The sequence below is a fragment of the Gopherus evgoodei genome, chromosome 22 (genome assembly GCF_007399415.2).
Source record: "Gopherus evgoodei ecotype Sinaloan lineage chromosome 22, rGopEvg1_v1.p, whole genome shotgun sequence".
NCBI lineage: Eukaryota > Metazoa > Chordata > Testudines > Testudinidae > Gopherus > Gopherus evgoodei.
The window spans coordinates 8,130,056-8,151,427 of record NC_044343.1 but is presented as its reverse complement, the minus strand read 5'-3'; the positions used below and the strand labels follow the sequence as shown (position 1 = coordinate 8,151,427).

General features: G+C 56.4%; 1 protein-coding gene across 2 annotated transcripts in view; it reads right to left on the bottom strand.

Annotated features, from left to right (window-relative positions):
- Nucleotides 1-21,372, bottom strand: part of SEMA6B (semaphorin 6B) — a 93,600-nt gene that overhangs the window by 53,804 nt on the left and 18,424 nt on the right. The window contains exon 1 of one of the 2 annotated variants that reach the window (XM_030540592.1): nucleotides 18,278-18,357. The exons of the other annotated variant lie outside the window; for it this stretch is intronic. Within the exon in view, the coding sequence (XP_030396452.1) occupies nucleotides 18,278-18,342 (65 nt within the window). The 5' untranslated portion in view covers nucleotides 18,343-18,357. Of the gene's footprint in view, nucleotides 1-18,277; nucleotides 18,358-21,372 lie in introns of those variants that run through there. 2 annotated transcript variants of the gene reach the window in all.

Sequence of the window (21,372 nt, the reverse complement as noted above, 5' to 3'; positions counted from 1 at the left end):
ACCTTTCTACACACATGCATTCACACACACAACAGGCACAAACCTCTCTCACACTCAGATCCCTTTATATGCAATGCCCTCACACGGACAACCGGGCCATTCTCAAATCAGTCACGCATCAGCTACATCTTTCCACCCGCATAGCCAATGGTGGCGTTACCTGTCTTACTGTCACAGCGCGGGGCCCTGCCCAAATTCGGGTGCTGCACAGATGCCCAGCAAGAATCACCACCAAGCTCATGTCTAGCTCAGCTGGGCCGAAAGGAAGGATTCTTAGCCGCACTGCAGTGGGGAACAGAGGCTAAGTGATGTGACCAAGGTCACTCAGGGAGCTGGGAACTGAGCCCAGGTCTCCTGACTCCTAACCCAGGGCCGTAGCCACAAGGCGACCCTTCGCTGTTAGATGGCCAATGCAGAGAGCGGTTAGGGCCATGCACCACCCAAGCCCCACTCCTGTGACCATGTCGCTGGCTTGTTACCCCTGTCTGTCCCTCTCGCCTGACTTGCTGGCTGCCGGGTGGCTTCTCTGGCTGCCTCCTGCTTGGTGAGTCGCTCCTGGATCCCAGCCAGGCCATGGGAGCGGCCGCGGGTGGGAAAGGCTGGTTCCCCGCAGCTGCTGTGGCGAGCTGCTCCGCCAAGTCCGAGCTGGACAGCCACCTGCTCCCCCAGCCCTGAGACCAGGTCTTTATCTGGGCCGTTTTTTAAAAAGCCATTATCAACTTAATTGCAATAATTAAAGGCTCGGTGTTTCCCCCCAGGGCGGCCATTCCCGGCTTTTGCCACCTGTGCTGAATTATTGGCCTCTCTCAGTGGGCCCCCCAGGAGAAAATGCAGCCGCCTTTTCATTTACCTGCAGCCTTTTACTAGCTGCCTGAGAATCCTCGTTACCCAAACGAGAGTTCCTGCTTGGAATTAGTGTGCACTTACGTCTCCTCCTCTCTCGCCTCCCCCCCACTTCCTTCCCAGCATCACTTCTCCTCCCATCCTTCCTTCCGTCTCTGGCCCCATTCTTCCGCTATTCTTCATTTCCCACCTGGCTTAAGGCTGCCTGGCAAGGTGCTGGGGGGGTTTTTTGCACACGGAAAGGGCCGAGCCGCACGTGTATAGGAATGAGTGCACAACTGACCTGCACCAAGCCTGCAAAACACAGGACACACCCGCGAAGCGGGACCTGCGGGCACAGCGCATCTCCCCTGAGCAAGCAGCAGGCACCAGCTAAGCGGACACGTGCGCACAGGGGGCACCTCACAGAGCACTGCCCAAATGCACAAGAGCACAGAGAGGAGCCCGGGTGCATGCCGAGGGCACACAGGATTTGCACGAGCGTGCGTGTGTGCGCAACACACTCACACTGCCCCAACCAGACACGCAGGAATGGGGAGGACAGGCCAGAAGAACTCCCCAACGTGCACGGAGCGCAGGTCGTGCGCTGAACACACTGGCCAAGCAGGAGGGTGCACACTTGGTAGCTGGTGCTGAATCAGCTGCCCCCCTTCGTCCTGGGAGGCTCCCTGGGGGTACGCAGGGTTGGCAGGCACCTCGCTCCCATGCGCCCTTAACGTGAGGACGTCTTGTCCATGCCTGCTGTGGATCATGCCCCTCACTCCACCCGCCTCTGGCGACACCCACATGGCCTCCCAGGCCTGCCTCTCTCTGTCCAGCCGCACTCCAGTCCCCAAGCCCTCCGACTGTCCTGCCCTGCTCCACCGGACGCTCACAGAGCCCTCACATCCACTGCTCCCAAAGAACAGGACACGCCAGCGGACCCGGGATCACCACTCCGCTTCACAGCCAGCCCGCAGATCTAGTTAGAGTGAAAACAAGCATCCGTTTCTTATCAGCCACCAGGGATTCCAAGGGGGAAAAGTCGCAATAGTGGGAAAAAATGGTTCCATAGAAAACAAAACAACAACAGGCTTCTCAGAGCCTACATTTAACTCACAAGCCCTTCTCTGGTCTCCTGCAAGATAGCTCCCCACGTCCTTCTCCCAGCGTTTTCAGCCGGGAGAGCTAAGATCCCCCTGTGATAAGATCAAGCCCCCGGGCAGCCTGTCTTCACAGATAGAAGGATGCAGGGGCGGCGGGGGGGTCATATGCACCCTAGATATACCAGATCTCTACCTGAAAACCAGGGGTCCCCCTCACCACAGCTCTGCCACCTCTTCCTATTAATTTCCTTCCTTAGCCTCATCGCTTAAAGCACTAGTTAATGCTGCCTTTTGGAGCACAGAAACCTCCACACTGGCTCAACCCATGGGTCCAGCATCCCACCTTCAGCACTAGCCCTTGTTAATGCTTCAGAGGGAGATAGGCTCTTTCCTCCTCCCCATATAGCCCCATGGCAATGCTGCCTGGGCAAACGGGAGCGCAGATTCCTTCCTGACCACTCCCCCACAGCGGCCTGACCAAGCTCTGAAGCATACGGTTTGACTATGCTTATTAGTACCTTGGCTCACACCACCACAAAATGTTATTAATGGTCATAAAAATTACTCAGCTGGGTTTTAAAGCCCAACCGCCCGTCACCTCCCTCCTTCCTGCTGCAGCGCCCAATGGCTGGTCAACCCCCACCCCACCGCCGCCTCCTCCATGTTCCAGGCGGATCTTTATCCACTCACATGCCTCCCACCCTCCTGCACCACAGCGATCCGGTGACCTTGCAAATAAGCCTTTTGTGTGCGTCTGTGTCGGTAGCGTTCTCCAGTCCGGGTAAATCATGTCTCCCTCCAACAACCCAGCGCGTGCACAGTGCTCCATGGGCTCTGTTTAATTAGATTGCTCCTATCCACCCCGTCAGAGCTGCCAGCCCAGCAAACCCCTGGGATTTCCCCCTAGCCCTTTATTAACTGGGGAACCGCGATGTCTAGGAGACTCAGTATCAGCCCTAACACGATTTCTTTTGATCTGGCTGTGAAGTTTTTTCTGTTTTTTTGCTTCTCTCTTCCAGCAAGCACAACCCCAAACCATGGCGTGTCGCCACCCGCAAAATGCTGCAAATCAAAAGACAACCCCACCGTATTCACAGGGCAGGCTGCAGGGGCTAGCCCTTAGGAACAACCTTACCATAACAAACCAACGTGGGGGTCCCCCCCTACCCCACGTAACCCTGTATCCTCAATCAGGATGCAGAGCAAAGCTCTCCTGAGCAACTCGACTCGTAACAGGCTGGCGTGGAGTGCCCTGCCCTGCTGAGCAAACCCATAACAATAGCTCTGGTTGCAAGGCAAAGATCTTACTCACGGTGCGCACAGCTTTACCCTCCCAGGGAATCCTACAGTGTCAGACCAGACCGGACCTGGCTGCAGAGGCCTCCATGGGAGCTGCCCAGCCCTCATCAAAGCTCAGAACCACGGGAACCTGCAACCCACCAGGGAGCCTTAAACCGCCATCTCGTCTAGCGCCCCCTAGCGGTGCTCTGGGGAGGGAACCAGGGGGAGTTCAGCGAGGACGTCTGGTCTCATGTCCATCCCCAGGAGCCACTGCAAATTTCAGGCAGAACAACAGCCCAGAGCCTGGCAGGAGGGGCGGTAACGTCATCTGGGCCCGGAAAGGCCCCCCCGGTCCCCCAGGGGGTGTTCTGTGAAGCTCCTGCAATGGCTGGGCTGGGAATAAGGGCCCCGCTTTACTGCAGGAGAACGGGACGGAGGGGGGTAACGTGAGCCTCGAGCGACGACGTTAATGCCTCGGATTGTCTAGGCGAAGAAAGGAGAGAATGTGAAAAGGGGCCAGAGGGGAAGGGAAGGGAGAAGAGAAAGAAGAGCTGAGAAAAAACAGCCTGTGAAAGGCCGAACCCAGCTAGAAAGAGGGACCTATTCCTGGCTTGGCTGGGTCCCAAAGCTAACTGGGGGGAGATGGGCCCAGGATGGGGTTTGTTCGTGGCAGCCGCGTGTCAGGAATGGCAAGCCAATACAAGGAGCCCTGCCTGCTCCTCGGGGGAGCGTTCTGCAGGTCGTCCCAAGCGCGAGGGAGGTAGGCAGGGAACGGACGACCTCCTCTAGCCCCCTCCATCCGAGGATCTGAAAGCACCTGGCAGGCAGTCACTAGTGAAGGGCCTGGATCCCACAAGGATAACAGGAGTGGGGGGTGCACAGCACCCCACGGGATTGGCTTGAGGAGTGTCACGATCCCCCACACAAGGCAGGCAAATATCATTAGCCCCATGGTAGAGATAGGCAAACTGAGGCACAGCCCGGGGAAATGACTTATCCAAAGTCAGTCAGTGAGTCAGCGACAGAGCTGGGAGCAATGCTCTCTCCGCTAGACCACACTGTCTCTGCAGCCACCACAAGCCTCTCTAGGAAGGAACGACAGAGGGTTGGTGTTCCCTGGAGGGGCAACGTATATGGGGGGAAAGCCTGCCTTGGAAAGAGCATGGGACGTCAGATACAGCCCCACTGACTCCTATGGCGATCCCATGGGAAGGATCTAGCCTGGAGTCTCAACTCCTGTCACATCACCTGTTCCTCCAGGGCAGGCCCAGCCTCTGTCCATCTAGGTCTCCTCCCACATCCCTGTCAGAGCTGAGAGCCCACCAGTGAGTGCTGTGCAAAGACAATATGTGCTGCAGGACAGTGTGGTCTAGTGGACAGAGCACCAGGTGGAGACCTGGGTTCTATCCTCAGCTCTGCCACCGACTGGGGGGGACCTTGGGCAAAACACTTCCTTGCTGTGTGCCTCAGTTTCCCCTTCCTGCCCTTTGGCTGTTTAGGTAGCTGTTCGGTGCAGGGACTGTCTCACACTGTGTCCGGGCAGTGCTAACACAATGGGCCCGGATCTCAGCTGGGGCCTCTGCCTGCTTCCAGTGAATTCCCTTCTAGCTGGTGAGGAATGGTGCTTCTGGGCCGGGCCTGGACCCCACTGGGAGAGCTTGGCACGGAATGGCCTGGGAGGGGAAAAGCCAAAGGAAGGAGAGTTTCCAGCCCAGCTCTTCTGTCTCCTGTGTGGAGCCAGGGTTGATTTACGGAGCTCTTCCCAGCATTGCACCGTCTGGTCTCCCCATTCAAATGGGGAAACCCGAGACCGGGCCACACAGCTGCCCTGAGCCCCGGCTCCGGCATGTTTGCTCTGAGTCCAGCCCAGCCAGGGGGCACGTCGGAACCCACCGCGCGGGACAAACGGAGCAGGTCCTGGACCGAGCCAGTGAATCGACACCGCGAAGGAGCCGTTACCAAGGCGATTTGCAAAGCTGGCTAGAAATAATGGAACTTACCAGGCTAATTCCCTAGGTGACTTTGAAAATCGGTGTGTGTGTGTGCTTGTGTCTACAGCTGTGTGTGTGTGTCTCTCTCTTTAGCTGTGTGTGTCTAGCTGTGAGTGTGTCTCTCTCTAGCTGTGTGTGTGTGTCTAGCTTTGTCTCTCTCTAGCTGTGTGTGTCTAGCTGTGTGTGTGTCTCTCTCTAGCTGTGTGTGTGTGTCTAGCTTTGTCTCTCTCTAGCTGTGTGTGTCTAGCTGTGTGTGTCTCTCTAGCTATGTGTGTCTAGCTGTGTCTCTCTCAAGCTGTGTGTGTGTGTAGCTGTGTGTCTCTCTCTCTAGCTGTGAGTGTGTCTCTCTCTAGCTGTGTGTGTGTCTAGCTGTGTGTGTGTCTCTCTCTCTAGCTGTGTGTGTGTCTCTCTAGCTATGTGTGTCTAGCTGTGTCTCTCTCAAGCTGTGTGTGTGTGTAGCTGTGTGTCTCTCTCTCTAGCTGTGAGTGTGTCTCTCTCTAGCTGTGTGTGTGTGTCTCTCTCTAGCTGTGTGTGTGTGTACGCCGTGTGCTTGGAGTACTTTTGAGGGAGATTTGCCATCTAAGCAGGTGCTGCATAAACTGGCCCAGTTACCCCTTATGGCTGCTCCCTTCCACTCCTGCCATTTTCTGGCTGCCCAGCAAGAGATCTGGGGCCTGACGCTGCCAAGGAGTCAGCCCCCAAAGCTGGGGGTGATGTCGGCAGGGCCGCCCCGGCCCCTTTCAGGAGTCTCTGGTCAGGCGCCTGACAACCAAAGCCCCCCAGGTGAGTGACCACTTGCGTCAAACGTTGCACCCCACACACATACACACCTCACTAAGGTCTCCACCACTGGGGGGACATCGGCATCCACATTTCAGCAGCTCCAATTCTGCCCCGCCAAGGTTGCTGTGGCACACACACCAGTAGGGGGGCAACCTGGGGGGAGCGAGGCAGAGCCCCCCAGCCCCCCATCAGCGCTGCTCAGCGCCGTGATCCGCCCCCAGCTGGAGCGGAAGGGGATCTTTGCTGAGGTTAGCTAGGCCGGCGCCAAGTATCAATTAGCTGACACGGTGTTTAGCAGTGACACTAATTAACTGTGGGGTGTTTAACGGGGCCTGCTTGGCTCGCCTGCTCCTTATCGAGTTCCCATTGAATTCCGATTGGGAGCTGTGCTGCTTCTCCCCGTCAGCTGGCCACGGGCAGAGAGCACTGGCGGCCTCGTTACCGCAAGCCCCCCGTGCACGCCCCTCCACGGGCCCTAGCAGGGAAGCATGGGGAGAGGAGGAAGTGGGGAGGGACGGGGACAGGTGAGAGGGGGTGAGCAACTGGGTCATGGGGCTGGCCCCAAAGCAGAGGGACCCGTCACTCTGCCCCATAGGCCACCTCTGCCTCGCTGTAACTGGAGCCCAGCACACCCGGTCTAAATGGGTCAATGACAGGAGCCCTCGGCGCCTGGCCGCCTCTCTTGGCAAACCCCCTCGCGAGGCGGGACGGCGGCTGTGCTGAGATCCTGGCTTGGGGCTGAGTCCCAGGGAACTGCCTCCAGCCCTGGCCTCTGTCACTCTAGTGTGCAGCTCCTGATCCCAACAGGAGCCAGAGACATGATACTACCAGCCCTGGAGCGATTCCAGGACAAACATCTCCTCGCCCTGGAAATGCACTTTTCACCCACCGGGACCCCGAAATGCCTTAGAAACAGTGTGATGCGAAGGAATCACCTCACCGCCATCCGTGGAATGCAGCCACCTCTGGGGTGGAATATGGCAACTGCTTAACAGTGGCACAACTGTGCAGCAGGGCTAATTCTCCCAACTATATACCCGGGGCCTGGGCCAGGCTTATTCTACCACTGCGCTACCTGGATTCACACTAAATTGGGTAGGCTAGTCTGTGCATAGCTCTTGCTGCACAGACATAGCCCCACTCAACACGCAACCTTGGACAAGTCTCTGCCCTATTCTGTGCCTCAGTTTCCCCATCTGTGAAATGGGGATGGGAACTGTTCCTTGCCACAGGGTAGACCCGGAAGCCTTCGTCCATCCCTCTCCGTAAAGTGCTTTGAGACCAGTTCCTCACACAGAGAAGGGAGTATTATTCCTTGTTTGTACAAGGCCTCGCACAATGGATCTGGGTCTTGGATTAGGGCCCCAGGCATTACTGGAAACTTTCTGGGCCAGATCCTTGGGTGGTGTAAATCAGTGCCAGCACTATGCTAATTGGCATCATCTGAGGATCTGGCCCTGCTTCCAAACCTGCTGTAACACTCGTGTGCTAGGACGAAATAAAAACAGAGTAAATTGAATGTCCAGAATTGGGTCTATTTAGTGCCATTTATCAGAGGATTCCCTCCCCCTACCTATCCCAGACGCATTTATTTTTAATTGTTGCTTTTCACACGGGGAGCTGCCCAAGTTCCTCCTTCATCCTTAAGCCATTAGCAGCCAGAGTCCCTCTCCCTGGCCTGGGTGATGTTCCATCTCTGTCAAAACCTATTGAAAATCGATACCGAAGAAATCACCCCCTTCCAGTTCAGCGCCATGTCATCAGCGCTGCTGGCTCTGTGCATGTGTCAGAGGGTGCTGCGGCGGCCAGCCCAGCACACAGGGTATGGACTTGGACTCCAGAAGCAGAGCCTGCTCCTGGCTCTGACACTAACTCGGTGCTTGCCCTTGGTCAAGTCATTTTCCCTCCCCCTGTGTCTCAATTTCTCCGTTTGTCGTGTAGGGGATAATGATCTTTACCTCCTTTGTAAAGCACTTGGAGATAGCAAGAGGAAAGGAGCTAGGGGTTATTGATGGGGGGACTATGAGCTGAGCAGGCCCTGCTTTTAGGAGGTACCCAGGCCAGCATATGATGCAGGGGCAATGCCCCCTCCCCACCCGGGTGTCGTGTCCAGGAGGCAGGCACTTCCATTAAGAGGCTGATTCACTCTTGGAAATTTCTTTGTTGCCTGAGTCAAATGCGCTGGCTCCTTTAGCAACTAGCCCCTCCTTTACCCCGTCAACCGGCCGGTTGGGTGCAGCGCAGACACTATCCACGTTGAGGGGAGGGGGGTCTCCCCTCGCTGGAGTTAATCCACCTGCCCGAGAGGAGGATGGAAGAATTCATCTATTGACCCAGGGCTGCCTATCCGGGGACTCGCGTTGGCCTAACTATGTCGCTCAGGGGGGTGGATTTTGCAATGTCACTTGGCAGATCTAATCTTCTTGTGTAGACCAGCCCCGAGTCATCATTTCTCAAGGATGGTGAAAGGCCTAGAGAACATGCCCTACGAAGGAAGGCTGAAAGAATTGGGTTTGTTTAGTCTGGAAAAGAGAAGACTGAGAGGGGACATGATTGCAGTTTTCAGGTCTCTAAAAGGGTGTCATAAGGAGGAGGGAGAAAACTTGCTCATCTTAGCCTCTAAGGATAGAAGAAACAATGGGCTTAAACTGCAGCAAGGGAGGTTTAGGTTGGACATTAGGAAAAAGTTCCTAACTGTCAGGGTGGTTAAACACTGGAATAAATTGTCTAGGGAGGTTGTGGAATCTCCATCTCTGGAGATATTTAAAAGCAGGTTAGATCAATGTCTATCCAGGATGGTCAGTATTTGGTCCTGCCATGAGGGCAGGGGACTGGACTCAACGACCTCTCGAAGTCCCTTCCAGCCCTACAATTTATGAATCTATAAGGGCGTGTTGAAATGTCACATGCCAGTTAGGGCCACTGTCACCTCTGGGCAAGGGCAGGGGCAGTGGCCAGCCCAGACCATGGCTAGCTGGACGCTGGACAAGGAGAGGGACAGTGGCCAGCCCAGATCATGGCTAGCTGGACGCTGGACGAGTAGCAGGGACAGTGGCCAGCCCAGACCTTGGCTAGCTGGACGCTGGACAAAGGGCAGGGGCAGTGGCCAGCCCAGACCATGGCTAGCTGGATGCTGGACAAGGGGCAGGGGCAGTGGCCAGCCCAGACCATGGCTAGCTGGATGCTGGACAAGGGGCAGGGGCAGTGGCCAGCCCAGACCATGGCTAGCTGGACACTGGACAAGGAGCAGGGGCAATGGCCAGCCCAGACCATGGCTAGCTGGACGCTGGACAAGGGGCAGGGGCAGTGGCCAGCCCAGACCATGGCTAGCTGGATGCTGGACAAGGGGCAGGGGCAGTGGCCAGCCCAGACCATGGCTAGTTGGACGCTGGACAAGGAGCAGGGACAGTGGTCAGCCCAGACCATGGCTAGCTGGAAGTTGGGCAAGGGGCAGGGGCAGTGGCCAGCCCAGACCATGGCTAGCTGGACGCTGAACAAGGGGCAGGGGCAGTGGCCAGCCCAGACCATGGCTAGCTGGACGCTGGACAAGGGGCAGGGGCACTGGCCAGCCCAGACCATGGCTAGCTGGACGCTGGACAAGGAGCAGGGACAGTGGCCAGCCCAGACCATGGCTAGCTGGAAGTTGGACAAGGGGCAGGAGCAGTGGCCAGCCCAGACCATGGCTAGCTGGATGCTGGACAAGGGGCAGGGGCAGTGGCCAGCCCAGACCATGGCTAGCTAGACGCTGGACAAGGGGCAGGGCACAGACCAATCCAGAACCTGATGATCATGCAGAACCCTCCCCTCCCCTCTAGACACAGGGGCACTCACCCTCCACCCCAGACACAGGCGCAGCAGGGTTTCTCCTAGCTCTGGACAGGTGTCCTCAGCCTTTCTCAGAAGCTAGGCCATGGGGCTCCCAAGTCTCCCGGCTGGCCAGCCGACCAGCCCAACCCCAGCAGCTTCCAACAGCCCTGCCTCTTGCCGCTGAGCCTGTCCAGACCAGGGAATGTGGTTAGATTTAATATCAGGGCTAAGGGAACACCAGCCAGGGGACTTGATTCACGACTCCTTAAATCAACAAGGCAGCGAGCTGCTCTCCCCACCTGAGCTCAGCGGGCTGCTGACGAGCGCCGTGTGGGCTGACTTTATTGGGAAAGTTATTACTCTTCCCTGCTGCAATGCCAGCCCTGGGAGGGGAGCTGGAGCTGGAGTCAGGACTCCTGGGTTCTATTCTTTTGATGTAAGAGGGGAGTGGGGTCTAGTGGCTAAGAGATGGGGGAGGGGGAAGAGTCAGGACTCCTGGGTTCTATTCTTCAGAAGCAGGAGGAGTGTGGCCTTGCGGGTAGAGCAGGAGGTGGCGACGTCCTGGATTTCACTGGAAGCGCTGCAGGGCAGCGGTGGGAGGGGCATGTTGTTGAATGGTTAGAGCAAGGAGGATGGGTATCAGAACTCCTGGGTCCCATTCCCAGGCCTGGGGCAAAGGGTAGTGTCATCCAGTGGTTAGAGCAGGAGGGGGCGAAGGAGCCAGGTGAGGTGCCCTCTTGCCTCCTAGTATGCCCCCCCCATTCTTATTCCCCTCCCAAGGGCTCAGAGGAGGCGGTTCTTTCCCATGAAAGGCCAAGCTGTTTGCATGCCCAGAGAGCAGGCATGGGCTGCCTGGGGGGGGAGACCCCTGGGGGAGGCCCTAGCTGATCAGCTGTCACTCGGCTCCTGCTGGAAAGGGAGCCAGGAGATGCGCCCGGGCCCCTCGCACCACGGCAGGTGGCAAGGTAGCGCTGATGTCACCGCGTAACCGGACCCAGCGCTCATGGCAGCTGTCAGCATTGCACAGAAATGGGTTTGATTTTTATTCCTGCGGTGACGTCTGAGGAATTTTGTCTTCCATTGAGGAATAGGGTTACCGTGGACCCCGTCCCACAGAGTCCCCTGGCCTGGGAGAGTCTAACAATGGGGGATCGAGAAAGCCGCCCCCTTCTAACAGGGCCTCTAGACAGGGACGGTCCCTGGGGGCAGGTGACAGCAGGGAGCAAGCAGAAAATTACATCCACCCCTACACACGCTTGCCATGAGCTCCCTCATTAAAAAAATATGATGTTATGGGAGTGACCCCAGATCCCTGGGCTAGTGGATAGACCAGAGAGCTCTGAATCAGGACTCCTGGTGTCTATTCCCAGTTCTGGGTGGAAAGTAAGGCCTAGTGGTTAGAGCGGCGGAGGGGTGGGAGCTGGGAATTAGGACTCCTGAGTTCTATGCCTAGCGCTGGATAGGGGGTGATGCCTAGTGGTTGGGGGGAGGGGGCAGGGCTGAGAGTCAGGACTCCTGGGTTCTATTCCTAGCTCTGGATAGGGGATGATGCCCTAGTGGTTACAGGGGGCAGGGTTGGGAGTCAGGACTCTTGGGCTCTCTTCCCAGCTCTGGTTGGGGAGTGGTGTCTAGTGGTTAGAGTCAGAACTTCTGAGTCCTATTCTGGTCCTTGGATGCTCTCCCTTCTAAAGCTCCACCCCCCCCACCGCCCTTCCTTATCACCTTCTGCGCCCACCCCAGGTCAAAATGTCCTCGCATAGAGCAGCCTGCCGGCCACCCATTTCAAATAGCTGAAATCCCCATGGCACTGCCAGCCACGTGTAAAACCCTGCACGGCCACAACTGCTGCTGCCTGGTTCTCCGTCTCCAACGCAGGCAGCAGCGAGGAAGCCCTCGATATTATTATAGACGTGTGCTCCGCCAACCTCTTCTCGCTCCTTTTAGAAGCTAAGATGCCCCCAGGGGACTGCTCAGGAGAAATGGGACCACAGCCCAGGAGGGTAAACGATCCGGAGGGAGATGGGAGCAGCTCCAGTGCGGAGCCGGAGATTTAAACGACAATATGACCCACAGGCCAATGTGCAGCTATGAGTGGATTTTAAAAGCTTGGCTTTGCCTATAACAGCTCATCACCCGTAACCTTTTTTAGCCATAGGGGCGGTGCGACCAGCAGTAACTTACTGCTGCTATTCGGTGGAGAACCAGCCGATGTGTCTATTTCCCTCCTGAGCTACAGCCAGGCACAAAGATGACTAAACCTTGGCTAATTTTCTATCAGTGCAAGGGAGCTGACATTTTTATCCAATCCGCCTCAAAATAGAAAAACCATGAAAAAAAAAGGAGAGAAAACGCAGGCCCGCACGCACGTACATCCAAGCCTGAAAAGCTCCTTAAAACCCAACCTGCTTTGGAATAACGTGAAAAGCCGCACCAAGAACAGACTTCAAAGCAATCCGCGAAAGATAAACCAATTCGTTAGGAGCCATCTGATGGCAGAAACACTATTCAAAAACATATACAGGGGCTTTGGCATATTATCTAAATATCTAAATGACTTGTCTTTTAATACGGATTTGATTGGAGGCTTAGGGTCATTTGCGTATTGGCATTAGTTACCTGGTAAAGGAATCAGCACAAATCACTACAGAGAGGTAGCAATTATGTATGCAGATGAGTCCCTTATAAGCACCAAAAGTAAATGTTCACAGAATGAGTGCACACTTGCGGGAGCTGAAAGAGACACCGTACAGAAAAAGCACGCAAGAGAGTGGGTAGGCACACAGCCAGCTAGGTTTCTGACAATAACGTAACTTCTGTGATGTTGCTGTGCTCTGTTCAACAGCTGCTTAGTTTCACCCCAGCAGTGGCTGCATTTCCACAGCGGTGGAATGATTTCTACACAATACAATCCGGAAATCACACAGAGATCTTCCAGAATGACAAGCCCTTTGCAGCGCATGCCTCGGAGATTATTTATCGCACGTGTAAAGATGCAGACACGTTACCACAAATTTGCCAGGCAAAGCTCAGCGAGTGTGTAGCCTGCAAAGTCGTTTCTGGGTTGCAAAGGTGGCTGGGTGGTCTGATGAGGGGGAGAGACAGGATGCCTGGATTCTAGTCCTTTCTGCGCCACTGTTTCATTCCGTGACCTTGGGCAAGTCCAGTTAGTCTCCTGGTTTCCCAATTTGCATAACAGGACTAATGACAGACTGAGGCTTAATTAAATAATGGCCATGCCGTGCTTTGAGATCCTTGGATGAAGGGGGCTAGACATGAGCAATGGAGGGTATGCTACTAATAACCACCCCTCAGGAGATCATGGTTTGTTTAGGGATGGTGCCAGGGGTGACGGGGACGGTCCATTAGCCCCCAATTTCCCTCAAGGGGGTAAATCTACCCAGGGAAGAATCTGGGGGATTCTCTATGAAAGGAGCCTCATGGAGTCTCTGTCATGGAGGCTTTCCGGTGGGGAGGGGGCAACCAGCCCCCCTACTTAGACAAGGGAGCTGGCCCTTGGGCCCCCTCACCCTGCCGATCCTGCCAGCCCCCCACAAGGGGAGCCTGGAGCCCAGCTGCCGCTGTCACACACTGGGCAGCACGGGAACTAGGTGCCCAGTTCAAGGCTCCGGCAGCAAAGGGAGGGAGGGTCGGGCTCAGAGGTTTCCGTTTCGCCCGGACTTGGCCGCGCTGTCAAGGGACGGGTCAGATGGCAGGGCCAGGAAGCAGCTGCTCTCATGCCGGGAGGGTGGGAATGTCACCCCAGCCAGCTGGCAGGGTGAGCCATCCGACCTACCCTCCAACCAAGCCTTTCTGCTTCCCCCCAGCGGAGAGCTGCAAACACCAGGACGGCAGGCAGGCCAGGGCCTTACCGGATGCAGAGTGCCCCGATGCCGAGCAGCCCGGGGCCTTACTGGATGCAGAGTGCCCTGATGCCAAGCAGCCCGGGGCCTTACCGGATGCAGAGTGCCCCAGCTGGGCAGGCCGGGGTCTTACCAGACACAGAGCGCCTCGACGCCGGGCAGGATGGGGCCTTACAGGACGCAGAGCGCCCCGATGCTGGGCAGGATGAGGCCTTGCTGGACGCAGAGCGCCCCGAAGCCGGGCAGGCCGGGGCCTTGCCGGATGCAGAGCGCCCCGATGCCGGGCAGGCTGGGCATGCCCCTTCCCTAAACTGAGGGGGTCATGGTGGGCTCTGGGATCAGGACACATTCAGCCTGGAGTGACGCTGCTCAGTGGCTGAGAGAAGTGTCCCCCCAAAAGCAGGAAGACAGGGGGGGCCCCTGGATTAGCTGCTCCGTGACTCAGAGAGCAGGGTCACCCCACTCAGGCAGGGGGCTGGGCTTCCGCCTCCCACCCGTGGCGGCCCATGGCACGGGCAGCTCATTAAAGCCAGGGGCTGTGTCCAAAAGGGGGCTGGCTCGCACGGAGGGCCTGCAAGAGCCAGTTCTCCTCTCACACTTCCCGGTCGGATTGAATGACCCGGCTCCCAGGCAGACAGCTCCAGGAGTCAGGGACCCACGCATCCGATTACAGGATCCGCTTACCGCTGCTGTTTATAGGACATCCCTCTCCAGTCCCCCCCTACACTTGTCAGGCCTGGTATAAAACATTAATCACATCCCGCTGCCTGCCTTCCTCCATCAGGAACGAAGCTGGGATGGGGGGAGGGAGGGAACGCAGGTGTCCTCTCCAGCTCAGGTGATTCCCTTCCAGGCTCCCTTTGCCATGGTGGTAATTGGATATAGCTTCCTTCCTCACTTTCTGCCCTTGCCTGGTGTCCTCCTCTGCCAGGCGCCACCCCAGAGGTGGCTGCATTACAGTGGTAGGTGCACACCCCCACCTCCTCCAAGCTCAGGGAAAGCCAAGGTCCCAGTCCCACCTCCGCAACTGGCACCTCTCACCCAACTACAACCCACCGCCCTTGAGGATGCTGTCTGGGGATTCAGGTCAGGGGTTACTAGCGTTCCTCCACAGGGAACCAATGGGTTTGAAATGGCTTCTGGATTGTCTCTGGAATAGGGGGGCAAGGTTCCCTGCCCCTTTCCAATAGACTCCCACCCTCCGATTTCACCCCCATTACTGTAATACTAGAGTACTAGACAGTAACAGCCCCACACGCTGCAGTAACTTGGCAACTAGGGTATAGGTGGCATGAACACAGAGGGGCCCCCTGATATGCCAATCTGCTGCCCAGAGACCCCTGTAGCCCAGGGTTATTCCCCCGGGGCTGGATCAGCCCCCTTAGACCCTCAGAGGGGCAGAAAGGAGCCAGGGCCTACCCCAGGCCAGGGGCCAGGGTTCCTGGTTACTAAGCAGGAGGCTGGCATAGCCATTGGTTCACTCTCTGTGTCAGGGGCTGCCCAGTCCTTGCGGTGCGGAGGGAGGCCTTGGCAGCCTGCCAGATCCGCATGCCAATTTGCATATTAAACACACATCAATCTGCATACTAAGGATCAATTTGCATGGAGGAAGCATCTTGAACTTGCACCGAAGCTAAACACGAAGCGGCTGCACGAGAGGCCCGTTCCCAGACGGGTCTGTACGGGTCCCTGACTGGGGGCAGGGGTTGGATCTCCGGCACCGGGGCACTGCCTGCATCGGTGGCCCTGCCACAGAACAAAGCACTGTGGGAAGTGGAGTCCCCTGCCCCACCAGGCCATGCTGCAGGGGATCCTGGCCCACAGCTGGTCCTGAGGAGGAGGGGGGCCAGGGGAGCTCCCCACCGCACCCACTTTTCGCTATCAGCCCAGCAGAAAGATGGACATCCCAGGTACTGCCCCTGCCCCTAGCCTGGTGCTCCTGCGCGCTAGCGCCAGGCTGGCCCTCAGAGGACTGGCCGCTCATCACACTGATGATGCCATGTGTATCTCCTGGTCAGGAACAGGAGGGGCTGGGCTGCAAACCTCCCGCCCCAAGCCTGGGACATACCACTCCCCCGCCCCATGAGCACCCCGCCCCCCCCAGCCCCGGTGCTGCCACGCTTGGCGGTGTATAATTCCTGAGACCAAGGCCGCAGTTCAAGCCCAGGCAGCAACAGGTCCTCAATAGGCTCCGTGGCAGGGCCCGTAAATAATTTAGGAGGCCACCCGATCTCCCCACCTAGCAGCTCGCTGGCTGCAGCCGACTCCGCGGTTAATTAATTTTAATTACCGTCTTTCACTGTTTGGAAATTGGGCAGGTTTGCAGGGGGAGTGTGTGTGCGGGGAGGGGGGGGGAATCCAACCCTGGTGAGTTGCAATTAAGGGGAACAAAAAATCCTTGCTGCGCTCAGCGAATGATTTCAAGGAAATTAAAGTGTCATTTAAACCGAGCGTAGAATTACCAGGGCTGAGCGGGGGAAGGGGGCTCGGGGAGGTGGGGGGAGCAGATGGCTTATAAATGCAGCCTTACACGTGAATGACAGAGACACCGGTAATGATGGGCTCAGCTGTCCACTTCTCCCAGGGAGCATATTCTAGGCCTACTGGTTAGAGCAGAATTCCCATGGCTCTGGGAGGGGAATGTGAGCTAGTGGTTAGAGCAAAGGACTGGGAGCCAGGACTCCTGGGTTCTATTTCTAGCTCTGTTGCAACAGGCATGAGCACGTTGCTCCACTTCTCCCTGCCTTAGATTTCCCCCTCTGTAAAAGCACTGGCCCAGATTCCTTGCCACCATACACCTTGTGGAGTCATCGCCCCCAGGCACTGGGGCTCGGACACTCCCAGGATGCTGTGGGAGCATTTCACATCCTCGGTGGACCGGCACCTCTACCTGCCCAGCTAGAACACCCGGTGTCACTCACAGCTTGGCCGCCCACTCCCTGGTGACATCACTCCACTCCTCAGTGCCTCAGTTTCCCCTTCCCTGAAATGGGGAGGATGGTTCTGACTCACTTCCTGGGGTGGGAGGCTGAGCTGGGGAGTGTCTGTAACACAGCCCACAGTCCTGGCACCTGGCCCTTCCTCACCCCACCCCTTCCTGGGGGGATCAGTTCTGAGGATTAACCGTGGTTCGGTCTGGATCTTATTCCCCCCCATCCTATGGGGCTGGCGAAGGCCAGAGCTGGCACAGGAAGCAGAGTGCCGGGCTCCGAAGAGGAGCTGGCCACTGAACACTGAATTAACAGGTCCCCACGGAGGGGAGGAGAACAAGGCGGCTGCTGTGGAGAAGGCGAATGCACCGGGAAAGGGCCCAGGTAACGGGGTTGGGCTCCCTTCCCCAGTGGGGAGCTGCTCCAGGAGTCCTGCCACCCAGCATCTTCCCCGCTTCAAATCCCCAGGCCATATTCCCACTTGGGAGCAGAACCCAGGCGTCCGGACTCCCTAGCCGCTCCGCTTTAACCACTAGGCTATGCTCCTCTGCTGAGGCTGGGAAGAAGACCCAGGAGTCCTGATCCCCAGCCTCCCTGCTCTGATCACTAGACTATGCTCCTCCGCTAAGGACGGAACTAGAACCCAGGAGCCTGATTCCCAGCCCCCCTGCTCTAATCACTAGGAGATGCAGCTCCTCCTCTGAGGCCGGGGACGGAACCCAGGGCTGGGCTGCATCCCCCAGTATTTCTCTCCCTTAAGTACTCATCTGGCTCCTCTGCATTTCTGTGTCTCAGGCCTCGGGCCAATCTGGCCTATGTGTTAATAAAAATCCTGCATGGCAAGGAATTCCATTCGAATTCCTGCAGCCCCAGCCTCTCCTTTGTTCAATTTCAACCCCAGTTCCTTCTGGATCCTACATTTTCCATTAGATAAGTGGGTGCAAGTGACCGGGAAAGCCACAGATGGAGGGGTGGAGGGGAAGGTGGGTCCGTATGAGAACTCACCTCCAATTTATTTTCCTGTCACCCCCTGAGAAACCCTACAATAACAGAACAATGAGGGACGTTGTGCTCCCAAACAATTCCACTCCAGAACCCAGCTCCTAGGGAACCCTACAATAACAAATCAGTGGACGCAGCCCCAGCACTCAGCAACAAGGACAGCCCCAGTGCTGACGACCGACCCTACAACAACAAAACCGTGCTCACAGCCCCAAGCGCTCAGTGGCAACCCTACAATAACAAACAAGTGTCCGCAAACACAGAGCTAACAGGAAACTCTACAAGAGCAAACAAGCAACCAGAAACTTTAAGAACCAACCCAAGGATGAGAAGGGGGACGGGGGTGGTGGTGGGGAGCAGGCCGGGAGAGAGATCCAGAGACAATATGCTGCTCATCATCCTTATCACTATCTGAAGCCCTAATAACATTTATTTTGCTGTTGTTTTTACTTCCTTTTTAATCTTCCCTGCACCAGGTCCTGCCGGGCTCTGGGTAGGAAAACATTCCCTTTAATTCGACACTTCCAACAACTTATTTGTAGTGCAGTAAAATGAAGGATCCACCGGAGCTCTTGAAAAGACCCCGGGGGCTGGGTGCAAGGATGGAGACTCAAATGAGGGGGGTCGAGGGGGAAGCGAGGACAAAGCTACTGTCAGCGGCTGTACTGGAGGAGCTCTAGAGAATCGCCCATCACCTGTGCCAGGCCCCGAGTGCCGAGTCGCCCGATTCAGCACCTCGATCGAGCAGCTGCGAGAACATTCAACAGCAGCAAAGCCCCCGGTGCAGCTCCTGCTTGGCGGGACGAGAGAGGTGGCTGGATCAGGGCACGCAGGGTTAAGGAGGGAGGCAAACAGCTTTGTGCTGGCACCGGCAGGACACTGTCCATCTATGGCCCCATCACTGCACATCTGGGCACCTCAGTCTTCACTGGATTCCCCTTCGGGAGCTGGACAGGGCTATTCTACCCATTATACAGGTGGGGGAAACGAGGCACAGATAGACCAAGGCGCGCCTGCGCTGCAAGCCACAGGTGGAAATGCTAGCTCAAGGGGACATACTCATGCTTGTTTGCATCGCGTCACCGTGCCGAAAATAACCGTGTCGCCGCGGTGGCTGGCTGCCTGATTCGTCTTCTGCGTGAGGCCCCAGGCATGGACTCAGGGTGCTTAGCACAGTGTGTGTGTGCATGCATGCGCACACGCGTGTGCAAACCTGTCCCTAGCATGAAGCAGGCAGCATTTGGCACACAGCAGTGGCCCCTGCCCCAAGGCCATCATTCTAAACTGACTGGAAACAACGCAGATAACCAAGCAACTCACCAACCAAGCCAAGTGACTGGAACTGCCCTACCAGGGCCCCCCTCATCCCATCTCCCTCCCCAGCTTTGTCCCAAACTGGCATCAAGAGACGGGGACGTACCTGGCACCGGGGCACAATCAGCCGAGCACTTGTCTACCAAATCCCAGCTCCGAGCGCTGCTGCACTTTGGCTCCAGGCTGCCCAGCTCATCCCCATCGCTAGTGGGTTCGGGTGACCAGGAAGCAGCACGCAAGTGGTCACAGGAAAAGCGACAGCTTAATGCCAGGTTGGCAGGTGACCACGGACTTCATCAGCCCAGCTCCTCTCTGAGCTACAAAGACCCCATGGCAACAGCAGCAGCCTTGCCCAAAGCACTGTCCACTGTGGGCCGCCCGGCAGCTCCTGCCTCACACCCGAGATGGTTGCAGTCCAGCAGCGTCATCCTTGCATGCATCAAATTGCAAAACACAGCTATTAATCTGCTGAAAAGGTAGATGCAACTGTAAGACATGCTCATTAACTAGGTCGGAAGGTGGTGGTTGTTATTACGATTAGCCAATGTGTATTATTAACGAGGAGTTCTCCACAACGTCATGCACCGCCAGCCCTTCCCACGCTGCAGCCCCGCCAGGCCAGGCCAGCCTCCTCCGGGAGCCAATGCTCCGAGGTCTCCATTCCGGGGCACACCACAGATCTAGAGCTGTATTTCGCAGCCGCCACTTCAAAGGCTTTGAACTTGGCGTCTGCCCTGTGAGCTGTCAGATCCCGTTCCATTACTGACTGGGGGAGCTCACGACAGGGGCTGCAGGGAAATCAAAGCCCCAGACGGGGACATCAGCCAGCGAGGCACGCGGCACCCGGCTTTGTAATAACTGTGAACGACACTGAGACGAAGGAATCTCAAGAGCAAAGGTGGGAAGGGGGAACCTGCAAATGATCTCCTGTGTCTCGGAGGCAATGGACCCCAGAGTCTCGCTCCTTACCCATGGCAAGTCCCGTGCCGCGCCCGCCGGACCAGGAGAGCAGCTGGTGTTAATAAATATTATCTTAAGGATCCTGAAGTGCTTGCAGAATTCTGCCCACAGTAATGTAATGACCTGGCTACTGTACCACCCTCCAGTAGGATCTAGCACACTGCCCTCTGCTGGGTGCAATCTGAACTGCTCCACCGTGTGTCATACACCCTATATGGAGAATCTTCTTGAGTTCAAGGGGTCTAATCCCGGCTGTGTGACAGATGGTGAAGATCTCAAAGCAGCTGTGGATGTTCGAGGACACCCAGAAATCATGTTGTCCGTCACTGCAATGCAGCCACCTCTACGGTATAAAAGTGAAAGGAAGGGACAAAAGAAATGGGGACAATCCCCTAACCATGCCAGGGGCTCCTCAGCGCCGCATAGGGAACAAGCTTGGACAAGGAGATTTTCAAAGGAACAAATAAAATCGGAGCGAGGAACTGGACTGCGCTCTGCAAAATCTCCCACTTGGCTTTTGGAGTCTTCTCTGAAAATCACCTATGCAGGGAACTGCCTCTAATCCAATGCATCGACCCAGGGGATGACACTGACCCTGCCAGGCCTTGAACCTGCTCCCTCAGGCGAGTAGGTATTTCCAACCGGATGCGAGAAGTCGGAGGTGCTCAGATGGCACGGATAGCTCCGAAACAGGCCAGGTTGCTGGCTGCTAATGCTGCCTGGGAACAAAGGAATATTGTTCTAGGAGTCCAACTGCACGAAGCTGCCTCCCGCCTCCAGCTTTGCCCCTGTGCTGGAAGGTGAGCTGTTTCCTGGCAGGCCTAGAAATAGCTCATTGCTCTCTGCTAGGAGCCGGGAATCCAAGCTGGAAGGAGCCCTGAGCTGTCACTGATGGCAGTCATTCCTCAGCCCTGCTTGTGCAGACCCCAACTGTGGCTTTCATTAACGACTTCCCTTTAGGAATGCCAAGCAACAGAGATGCAGGGACCGAACCTGGGACATTCCACACCAAAAGCCACCAGCCTTGACCCCCTAAGATAAAGGCACAGCTCAACCAGTGGGGGGTAAATAGGGGGCTGTTGCAGTGGCTGGGGCCAATGACTACGGGAGACATGGTCACACTAATTAAGCTGGCGTACAAAGCTTTGCCAAGGTGCATTGCAGAGAGGTGCACCAGTGCCAGGTGAGGGTCACGTTGCAGCAGATGCTGCAGCCCCTGTCTGTGCTGCTTTGCACGACTGTTTGTGCCACTGAGTCACATACTCGAGGTTTCCCAAAAGCACGTGCCTACTCCTTCAATCAGAGAACAAAACTAATACCGTGTGACTCATCCAACCAATCCCATCACTCATTCCCTTGTTTGACCAATCCCAATATCTCAAATCTGAATATCAAGCCACGGTGTGGAAGAGAGATCTCAGTCCAATACATGTAAAACTATAAGACTCAGGGAAATCACACTCTCTGAAAGGCTAAATCAAGATGGAAATGGTAGAATTATCAATAACGAGGCAAA